The sequence below is a fragment of the Bos javanicus genome, chromosome 19, assembly GCF_032452875.1.
Source record: "Bos javanicus breed banteng chromosome 19, ARS-OSU_banteng_1.0, whole genome shotgun sequence".
Taxonomy (NCBI): Eukaryota; Metazoa; Chordata; class Mammalia; order Artiodactyla; family Bovidae; genus Bos; species Bos javanicus.
This window is the reverse complement of record NC_083886.1, coordinates 25,360,941-25,372,688: the sequence shown is the minus strand read 5'-3', so window position 1 is coordinate 25,372,688 and position 11,748 is coordinate 25,360,941. Positions and strand designations below refer to the sequence as shown.

The following is an 11,748-nucleotide window of genomic DNA, read 5'->3' as shown; positions in this document are numbered from 1 at the left end:
ATATGAAAAGAACTACTCTCCATCCAGGGATTTGCCTATCTGTATTTATCAATGATGAATTTCATCAATGATGAATTTCATCAATGATGATCAGGCCTGAACATGATCCCCATATCTCACCGATCATGTGATCTCAGAATTTTAAGGCTATCTTAGAGATCACCATATCCAATTTTCACCCAAGCTCAGGCTCTCATCACCCTTTCCCTTCTGTTCTGACTTCCCAGCCTCTGATCCAGTGCATTCTGCCCAGGGAAACAATGTTACTCTTAGTGAAGCCCTGGCTCTGCTTATTCCATGGGCAACAGAGAGACATGGTTTTTTTTTTTTTATCAAGAGTTTATTATAAGATTTGAAAGACTTAGCTCAATCTGGTTCTCTATTTTCAGGTGCATAATAGGGACAGTATTCTTGCTTGGGAAATCCCATGGACAGAGGAGCCTAGCGGCTACAGTTCAAGAGGTCACAAAGAGCTGTACACTATGGAGCATGCACACATGCCATTAGAGCTACTGGTCAGTCCACCATGCCTGAAACAAGGCCAAGTGCAAGACGGGTGATTTTGCTGTGCAGAAAACTAATGGCATCTAGTAGCAACCAATCCACAGGTCATGCTTAAAATTTTGATTCCAGAAGCTAGTAGCCGATACTATGAAAAGAATAAATTATTTTAAAATAAGCCACTATTCAAAGTCTAATGTGAGGGCTTAAAGAGCAACAATACTAGCAAATAATACTAGCAATTTATTGACATAAAATTTTTTATTTTATTTTTTGGACTATGTCCCCCACCTTGGAGAAAGGTCTGGAGTTCCTGATAGCCACAGTCACGGGTATCTTCTTTCTGACTCTTGCCATACGTTGGCTTGATTGTCATTATTTCTAGAAGTCTTGGAACCTAGGTTGTGTTTTCAAATGCTTTCTAGATATTTCTCTTTAAATCATTAATTTTTCCCTATTAATTTTTCTATTTTGAAATCTGTTCATTGGTTTGGGCTGATCCCTCAGAGTAAATTGGGGGATTTACATTTTAGTCTCACTATATTCAAAGAGGAAGTTTGCTTTTATCTGAATTTTTTTTCCCCAAGTATTCTAACATTTTTCAACTGAGAGAAGATGGGAGGGACAAAGTTCTGGCGGTTTGGGGCATCTCAGCCAAGAGCAGGGTAAAGACATGGAGGGATGAAGGAAGTCAGTGGGTGAGGTGTAAGTGACCCTGGGGAGTGGGAAAACCATCACCCAGACAGCTAGGAACTTACCATGGGGCTCTGAACATACATGTTTTAAAATGTTTATGTTGAATAAGTACATTAAGTAGATCGAAACTTCCACTCCTGCGACATTTCCTTACAGAGACTCATGCAGCCAGAAGCTAGAACCAACAGGACAGCTGTAACTGAATTTATTTTACTGGGCTTAGTGGAAACAGACAATCTACAGCCTATGGTCTTCGTACTCTTCCTCTTTGCCTACCTGGTCACTGTCGGGGGCAACCTCAGCATCCTGGCAGCCATCTTGGTGGAACCCAAACTCCACACTCCCATGTACTTCTTCCTGGGGAATCTATCGGCGCTGGACATTGGGTGCATCACCGTCACTGTTCCTGCCATGTTGGGCCGTCTCCTGTCCCACAAGCGCACAGTTCCCTATGCAGGCTGCCTCTCCCAGCTCTTCTTCTTCCACCTTCTGGCTGGGATGGACTGCTTCCTGTTGACAGCCATGGCCTATGATCGATTCTTGGCCATCTGCCGACCTCTCACCTACAGCACTCGCATGAGCCAGACGGTCCAGAGGATACTAGTGGTTGTGTCCTGGGCTTGTGCCTTCACCAATGCACTGACCCACACTATTGCCCTAACCACCCTTAACTTCTGTGGTCCCAACGAGGTCAATCACTTCTACTGTGACCTCCCACAGCTCTTCCAGCTCTCCTGCTCCAGCACTAGGCTCAATGAGCTGCTGCTCTTTGGCGTGGGTTTCATAATGGCAGGTACACCTGTGGTTCTCATCATCAGCTCCTACATCCATGTGGCAGCTGCGGTTCTACGAATCCGCTCAGCGGAGGGCAGGAAGAAAGCCTTCTCCACGTGTGGATCCCACCTCACTGTGGTCTGCCTCTTCTATGGGACTGGTATCTTCAACTACATGCGCCTGGGTTCAGAGGAGGCTTCAGACAAGGATAAGGGAGTTGGAGTTTTCAACACAGTTATCAATCCCATGCTGAACCCACTTATCTACAGCCTTAGAAACCCTGATGTTCAGGGTGCCCTGTGGCGGGTACTTGTAGGGAGGCGGTCACTGATATGAGGGGTGGTAGGGTCCATCCTTTTCTGGGTTGGGGGAAATTTTTCATGAGGGCAGTAACCTGGAAAAATGGTTCACAACCATTTTCCTAGCTCTGCTACCCGAAGATTTGTGTTGTGTGCTTGTTCTGCAAAGAAACCCTACAGAATTCATTCATTCATTTATACAACAGGTATTTATTCAATTCTTCTGTGACTTAGACATTCTTCCGGGGCATTGATGAACAAAATAGGAGTCTGAGCACTCACACAACTCACATTCTAATGAAGGTAGACAATATCATCAAGCATAAACAAGCATCCTACATGGTAGATCACATAGTGATATGTGCAGTAGAGAAAAAACAAGCACAATGGGGGGATATGAAGTTAGGTTCTGCCGAGAAAGTTCCCAGGGCAAGTTGTGACTTTGCTTTTGGCTGTGCTCACTTTCCAGGTAGAGTTGAGGACTTGGAGGTCTGGTAGGTCTTGCATAGCAATGTCCTAACAGGGAAGGGTATTTGGTTAACCACAGCCTAAGTAACCAATAATATCAAGTTTTCTTCTGGTGGGTATGTGAGATTCCCTCTAGATCAGGTTGCAGAATGCTGTCCTAAATTGTGGGCTCAGTGCCAAGGATTATTCTACTTTATTATTTGCCTTTTGCCTCCCAGAAAATTACTTCCTTTTTTTCACACAAGAATCCACACAAGAATCCCAGAGTATGTCTAGAACACAGGTTGAGTCTACAGAAAGAAAGAGCCCACTAAATAAAAATGAAATTAGAGCATTTGTGATATATCTTAAGATCAAAAAAGGAATATTCTGTCTCCATCCTCTACTCTCTTTCTTCTTTGATGTCTCCTTCCTCATATAAATGATAAAGTCTTTGAAAGAGGCATTTTTACTGTAATTTCCTTAGAACTTTCCATGTAGAATATCCAAAATAACTTTCTCAAAAGTCTTGCTTTTCTCTCCCAAACCTCCTAGCTCAAAAAATATCCATAAATGTAGTCCCTAGGAGTGACACTTCTAACTTTCTGTTAACACATCAGTACAGCTCCAACACAGAGAATTTCCTCATCTTGATGTTCAGGCAGCATTCAGTTCATCCATTATTGTTTAGTAACCTTTTTTTCATCCTCCCTTGGAAAGACTGCTTACCCTGTCCTGGTAATTCTGATGTTTCTCTACTTTATCATTCCCATAACTGTCCATGGCTACACCTGGAGCTTGACTTCTTTGTAATCTCTTTTGGAGTCAAGTAACTGGAAGAATAGGCTGAGATAAAAACAAGAAGAAAAGGCACGAGAGTGAGAAGTAAGAAAGGCTTGGGAGTGGAGGACTGAAGATGAAAATGAGGATATGTGGAGGGATGGGACAGCATGGTGAACAAAAGTAGTAAGAAAGAAAAATGGAAATTAGGTAAAGGTCATGAGAGGATGGGAGGTGAGAAAGGATGAGAGAATTAAGGGTAACAGACTAGATGCCTAAGGAATGCTGATGAGGTCAAGGATGGGTGTCAAGAAAATGAAGAATGAATAGGAGGGGAGATGAGAATAAAATTCATCTATAGAATCACTTCCTATTAGCATATGGCATGGAATAACTAGCACCTTTGATGTTACTGTTGGGCCCCACCCACCCAACCAGGAAAAGAAAAGTTTAAGTTTTGATGAAGGTGTAATGATACAAGGCAGTTTAGGTATTCCTCTTCTGCTTCCTCTGCCTAAGAGATGATCCTAGAAAGACAGGAGGCAGGACTGACAGATGAGAAGAGCGAGGGAAGATGTGTGTGCTGAGGCTTCATCCTTCATAACCCCACTGGGCCGTCAAAATCAAGAGCCTCCCTGCCTCTGGGTGCAGCGCCTGATGACAGTCTAAAGAACACAGATGAAATCAGTCTCTTTCCTGATACTCTTGGGTCTCCAGACACTTTGGGGTTAAAGAGAATGAGCTTCTCTCAAGGGGAAAAATTATTGAGAATGACAACCATGAGTGTGGGCTGTAAGCACCGTTCTGTGACCTTAGAAAGTGCTTCTCTATGGCTGGACTTGTTCCATAAAGAACTGGGACGAGATCATCTCTCCAGGTTTCTTCACATAAATGACCTTTGATATAATTTTCTAGGTGAACGTTTTCATGAGGATGAGTCCAGAACACATTTTGAGAGCTTTACCACCACCACCTCCACCACTTTATCTACCCCATGACACTTAGCACTAATGTGTACATCCACTAAGTTATCACAGTGTCTGTTTACTGCGTCCCTTTCATAAAGGGTTGTTATAAATAAATATCTTTAATTTTTACAAACTGAAGGTTGAGAAATGGCAGTATTTTTATTTGGATCTTTAATTCCAGTTAAAACTGCAGTTGGATAACTTCTCACATATTTAGTGGCCAGTTGTATTTCTTCTTTAAGAAGTGCATTTTGATAGCTTTTGCCCTCTTTTCTGGAGAAGGCAATGGCACCCCAGTCCAGTACTCTTGCCTGGAAAATCACCTGGGTGGAGGAACCTGGTGGGGTCACTGAGAGTCGGACATGACTGAGCACCTTCACTTTCACATTTCACTTTCATGCATTAGAGAAGGAAATGGCAACCCACTCCAGTGTTCTTGCCTGGAGATTCCCAGGAACCGGGGAGCCTGGTTGGCTGCCGTCTATGGGGTTGAACAGAGTTGGACACGACTGAAGCAACTTAGAAGCAGCAGCAGCAGCAGCCTTCTTTTCCACCGGATTGCTTGTTAGGAAATCGTAACTGGCCAACCTTCACAAACAATGAAAACTCAGCTTTGAATCAGCTCAGGTCCAGATTGAACAAAAGTGATCTAATCTTAGTGCCTAATAGATGCAAAAATAAATAATTTTTGGAGGAAGAAGATATCATCCAGAGCCACGCAATAGAAACTTAATCTGAGCCATATACATAATTAAAATTTTCTAGAAGCCTCATGGGGACAAGACTGTTTCTGAGTCTGTAGCAGGGACCATTTTAAAGCTAAAGTAAGCAAGTGAAATTAATTTATATGATTCATTTTCTTTTATTCATATATATAAAACATTATTATCTCAACATATAATCAATATTATGAAACTATAAGTGAGATATTTTACATTCTTATTTTTCATACTGTCCTTAGAATCATGTATATTTTAAACTTACAAAACCTCTCAATATGGATGCTAAATTTCATCAAAAATACTTGAACTGAGTCCTCTCGCAAGGCTACGATCAAGCCATCAGCCAGTGGTGTAACTGTCTCCAGGCCTGACTGGGGAAGTGAAGGCGTCCACATTCATTCACATGGTCACTGGTAGGACTCAGTTCCTTGCGGATTAGGGGACTGAGGACCTCAGGACCTCACTGGACAGAGGTTGGAGGCTGCCTCAGTTCCTGACCCTAGGCATCTTAAAATGTGGTGCCTTCCTTCCTGAGAACTAGAAAAGAACCATAAAGAAAGACTGAGAAAGAAAGCAAATAGGAGGTCCTCTGCTTGTGTGCCCTCAGCATCAACCATTTAGCAGCTATAAGCAGACAAACGTACTGCTTCCCTGATAGCTCAGTTGGTAACAGATCCGCCTGCAATGCAGGAAGCTCTGGTTCAATTCCTGGGTCAGGAAGACCCGCTGGAGTAGGGATAGGCTACCCACTCCAGTATTCTTGGGCTTCCCTTGTGGCTCAGCTGGTAAAGAATCCGCCTGCAATGTGGGAGATCTGGCTTCAATCCCTGGCTTGGGAAGATCCCCTGGAGATGGGAAAGGCTACCCACGCCAGTATTCTGGCTTAGAGAATTCCATGGACTGTATAGTCCATGGGGTCACAAAGAATTGGACACAACTGAGCAACTTTTACTTCATTTCACTTTATGCAGACAAAAATGGGCTTCTCAGGTGGCGCTAGTGGTAAAGAATCCACCTGCCAATGCAAGAGACACAAGAGATGTGGGTTCAATCCCTGGGCCGGGAAGATCCCCTGGAGGAGGAAATGGCAACCCACTCTAGCATCTTGCCTAGAGAATTCCATGGACAGAAGCACCTGGCGGGCTACGGTCTATGGAGTTACAAATAGGCTTGATAGAGTGCACACACACACACACACACACACACACACACACACACACTTGCCGACAAAAGTGACTTTGTGGGGATTTGGGATCCAGGTAGGAGACTGGAAACCTTGTGGAGCTCACGACCAAGGAGGGGGGCTTCCCTGGTGGCTCAGTGCTAAAGAACCTGACTGCCAAAGCAGGAATAACCAGTTCGATCCCTGGTCCGGGAAGATCCCATATGCCGTGGAGCAACTAAGCCCAGGAACTGCCACTACTGAGCCCATGTGCCCCAACTACTGAAGTCCACATGCCCTAGAGCCTGTGCCCCACAACTGAAGTGACCACAATGAGAAACCTGGGCACTGAAACCAGTAGCTCTCACTTGTTGTAACTAGAGAAAAGACCTCGCAACTTTCATAGAGGGAAAAGGGAAGTTAAGAGGGCTGTGGTCAACAAAGGATCTATGGGTTTTCATTGGCTGAGTCCTTGCCAGGAAAGAAGAGGAGTCTTTATTCCTCCAGACTGGCTCTGCTACACTCACAGGGTGTGAGAGCTTGGCTATCTGCTCCAAAGACAAATACTTCCCCCCATACCATTCACCCAGTGATCTTATCTTGCCTTGCTCTACTCACTTTTCGACTCATCAGCATGCCTTAATTCTGAGCTCAGCTTTTACCATCTCAAGGAGGCCCTCCCTGAATTCCCCATCACTAACAAGCCAGGCGAGTCTTCCTCCTCCTTCTCCCCAACCCACATGCTCAGAGCATAACCACTGCCTTCAGACACAGAAATAAGGTAGCCTCCCTCCTTGGTCCATCATGAGCTCCTGATTCATGTTTGTAAAAGAGTCTAAGCCACTAATAGGCATTCAGTCATTATCAGTGGAATGAACTGAACCTCAGATCAATTCAACTCTCCCTGTCTCTCAACGTCTAGGTCAGTTCTGGCTCTGCTGATTCATCTGTAAAGGACTGCTCCCTCTTTCACACTCCCAGAACCCAGGGACTCATCTTCTCATCAGTAACTTCTCCTTTTCTATCCATTGCACTTGACACTAGGCTGGTGGAACCAAGTAGAGATAGGGTCTCACAATTACCTCCCCCACTTCTGCTTCCACCACCAATCCTGTCCATGAGCATGTGCTGATCACGCTTGAACATTTTGCTTGGAATGCAGGGTAGAGTGGTTGCAAGGAGAGGTGGGACCATGGAGTGAGGAGCTGGCATAACACAGAATAGGGTGGGCTGCTCAGGGATGAGGTCTCTCCACAGGGAAAAGGAAAATAGGAGAAAGCCACAGTCAGTATTGCTTTGAGGTCTGAGAGAGCAATGCTGATGTGGATGAGGAGGGTGTGAATGAGACCATAGAGGACAGAGAGCACCCAACACAAGATGAGGAGTGAAATGCAGAGCCCAGGGAATGGATAGCCTCACCCAGGGCACCTGCAGTGGGGGTAATGCAGGTGTCTCCAAATGGCTCACAGGCAGCAGGTCCCAAGAGCCTGTCACAGCTCAAGACCAAGAGTGTTCTAGAGAGTCCCCTCTCCAGGCCACAACTGGGTATATTATGAAAGACTGGGACGGTGGCACTGTGGTCCTATGGTCAGATAAGTTGAAGACTTTGATCCTGCAAAATTTTAGTATTAGTGTTATGCTATGCTAAGTCACTTCAGTCGTGTCCGACTCTGTGTGACCCCATAGACAGTAGCCCACCAGGCTCCCCTGTCCCTGGGTTTCTCCAGGCAAGAACACTGGAGTGGGTTGCCATTTCCTTCTCCAGTGCATTAAAGTGAAAAGTGAAAGTGAAGTCGCTCAGTCGTGTCCAACTCCTAGTGACCCCATGGACTGCAGCCCACCAGGCTCCTCCACCCATGGGACCGTCCAGGCAAGAGTACTGGAGTGGGGTGCCATTGCCTTCTCTGAGTATTAGTGTTAACATGACCTTATTTATTGCCAAGGTGGATGAGGTCTGGGGACACTGGTTACACATAGGTGTCTTTTCGTCACCACAGAGGTATGAGCTCATTTTGAGCTGGATCTATGCTCTCATGGGGCTTCCCAAGCAGCTCAGTGATAAAGAATTCAGCTGGGAGTGCAGGAGACTCAGGTTCAGTCCCTGGGTCGGGAAGATTCCCTGAAGAAGGAAATGGCAATCTGCTCCACTGTTCTTGCCTGGCAAATCCCATGGACAGAGGAGCCTGGTGGGCTACAGTGCATGGGGTCGTAAAAGGGTCAGACACGACTTAGTGACTAAATAACAAGTGTGTTCCGATCACTCCTGTGTCCTCCATAGGATAACACCTTGTACATGAATTGAAGAAATCTCCACTTCAATGCCCAGATTACCTCATGCCAACCTCTGGAAGGCTTTCCCTAAGAGGAGTCTTCCCAGTGCCCCATGGATGGCCTTGATCCTCAGGCTGTAGATGAAAGGGTTCATCATGGGGGTCACCACAGCATACATCACTGGGGCTACTGAATCCTTCATGTAGTGGGTTTTGAGGGGCTGCAGATATACCATACCAAGTGTCCCACAGAAGAGGGAGACCACAGCCAAGTGGGAGGCACGGGTGGAGAAAGCTTTGTGCTTCCCAGACGCTGAAGGTATCTGGAGGATGGTGCTGACAATCCAGACACAGGACATGGTCATGAACCCTCAAGGGGTGAGGAAGATGAAGCAGCCTGTGACAATCAACACTGTGTGAGTGATGTGAATGTTAGAACAGGCGAGCCTCAGTAGGACGTCCATCTCACAGAAGATGTAGCGGATCCTCCAGGACCTCAGAAGGTCACATTGGTCATGAGGAGGGTGTGATGAGGCCACAGAGGACAGAGAGGGCCCAACACAAGGTGACGAGTGAAATGAGAGCCCAGGGCTCATGGCCGTGGTGTAGTGGAGGGGGCGGCAGATGACCACACAGCGGTCATATGCCATCGTGGCCAGGATGAGGTTGTCCAGAGCCACCAAGGAGACCAGGAAATAGAGCTGAGTCACACACCCTCCGTATGAGATGGCTTTGTTCTGAGACTGAAGGTTTACCACCATCTTGGGGATTCTCTTGGTGACGAAGAAGAGGTCTGTGAAGCAGAGGTTGGCCAGGAAGAAGTACATGGGAGTGTGCAGGCGGGAGTCAGAGCCAATGGCCAGAATGATGAGCACATTTCCCACCACTGTGACCAGGTACATGGACAGGAACATCCAAAACAGGACCCGCTGCTGCTCAGGATTCTCTGAGATCCCCAGGCGGAGGAACTCTGAGACTCCACTCTGGTTGCCTCCATGCATTTCTCCAACTGTCTGCAACATCATCACCAACAAATGTTTGGTTACTGTTACTTCTGTTAAACAAGGGCATTCACATACACAAGATCAACTATTCTCTTGGCATTAAAATATCTTGAATTAAATTTTATAATATTTTAATACAGATTTTCAACAAAGTAATAACAGGCATAAACATATAACATGGACAATGTGTAACTTCTAGTCATTCCAGCAACTTCTTCTCAGTTCAGTTCAGTTCAGTCACTCAGTCATGTCTGACTCTTTGTGACCCCATGGACTGCAGCACGCCAGGCTTCCCTGTCCATCACCAACTCTCAGAGCTTACTCAAACTCATGTCCATCCAGTCAGTGATGCCATCCAACCATCTCATCCTCTGTTGTCCCCTTCTCCTCTCGCCTTCAATCTTTCCCAGCATCAGGGTCTTTTCCAATGAGTCAGTTCTTTGGATCAGGTGGCCAAAGTATTGGAGCTTCAGCTTCAGCATCAGTCCTTCCAGTGAACATTCAGGGCTGATTTCCTTCAGGATTGACTTCTTCTCTGCCATACTTCTTTTTTTTTAATTAATTAATTTACTTTAATTGGAGGCTAATTAGTTTACAATATTGTAGTGGTTTTTGCCATACATTGACATAAATCAGCCATGGGTGTACATGTGTTCCCCATCCTGAAAACCCCTCCCCATTTCACCCCTCAGGGTCATCCCAGTACACCGGCTCTATGCGCCCTGTCTCATGCATCAAACCTGGACTGGCGATCTATTTCACATATGGTAATATACATGTTTCAATGTTATACGTGTACACCTGTGGCAGATTCATGTTGATGTATGGCAAAACCAATACAATATTATAAAGTAATTAACCTCCAATTAAAATAAATAAATTTATATTAAAAAAATGCTATTCTCTCACATCATCCCACCCTCGTCTTCTCCCACAGAGTCCAAAAGTCTGTTCTTTATCTCTGTGTCTCTTTTGCTGTCTCACATATAGGGTCATCATTACCATCTTCCTAAATTCCATATATATGCATTAATATACTGTATTGGTATTTTTCTTTCTGACTTACTTCACTCTGTATAATAGGCTCCAGTTTCATCCATCTCATCAGAACTGATTCAAATGCATTCTTTTTAATAGCTGAGTAATATTCCATTGTGTATATGTACTACAGCTTTCTTTTCCATTCATCTGCCAATGGACATCTAGGTTGCTTCCATGTCCTAGCTATTGTAAACAGTGCTGTGATGAACACTGGGGTACACATGTCTCTTTCAATTCTGGTTTCCTCGGGGTGTATGCCCAGCAGTGGGATTACTGGGTCGTATGGTCTGCTATACTTCTTATCTGCCATACTCAATATTACAGGAATAATGTCTATGTCTTATTTTAAATTCTACCATCTTACCACATTCTTGAAGTGCTTAAAGGTTAATACATCATGATATTGAGTAGATGTTTAGTTAACAATAATTGCGCCTCAAATAAACCTCATTGGCAATGATACTGCCACTGTGCAAAGATGAACAGATTTTAAAATAATATTTAAAACAGGTTATGCACTATAAAAAGGGCTTCCCTGGTGGGCTCAGACAGTAAAGCCTCTACCTGCAATGCGGGAGACCTGGGTTCAGTCCCTGGGTTGGGAAGATCCCCTGGAGAAGGCAATGGCAACCCACTCCAGAACTCTTGCCTGGAAAATCCCATGGATGGAGGAGCCTGGTAGGCTACAGTTCATGGGGTAGCAAAGAGTCGGACATGACTGAGTGACTTTACTTTCTTTCTTTCTTATGCACTATAAGAAATGATTATTATACAACTGGACAAAGGGAGAGAGTAAAAATATTGGAAAGGAGAAGGAAAAATTATCATTTTCATTGATAGGATGATGTATTGGGGAAATCTAAGACAATCAACTGAAATGTCATTGGAAATAAAAATCAGCGTCAGTAAAGTGGCCAATCACGCAATGAATGAATAGACCTCAAAACTAACAGTGGGCCCAGTAAGTCCACCTAGAGTGCAGTTATTAAGACTTAAGATGAATATTTCAGATGCTGGAACTCATTATCTGAGCTTTGTCACTCACTATGAAACCTCAGGCCAGTTACCTGAGCTCTTTCACACT

At 44.8% G+C, this 11,748-nt stretch overlaps 1 protein-coding gene and 1 pseudogene across 1 annotated transcript; one reads left to right on the top strand and one right to left on the bottom strand.

Moving 5' to 3' along the window:
- The first annotated feature begins 1,347 nt into the window (after window positions 1–1,347).
- Window positions 1,348–2,307, top strand: LOC133231459 (olfactory receptor 3A2). Its single transcript, XM_061389861.1, has one exon. It carries the CDS (start codon window positions 1,360–1,362, stop codon window positions 2,305–2,307), a length of 948 nt encoding a protein of 315 aa, XP_061245845.1. The 5' UTR covers window positions 1,348–1,359.
- Window positions 2,308–8,579: 6,272 nt separating this feature from the next.
- LOC133231583 (olfactory receptor 1D2-like) lies at window positions 8,580–9,653 on the bottom strand (annotated as a pseudogene).
- Window positions 9,654–11,748: the final 2,095 nt, after the last annotated feature.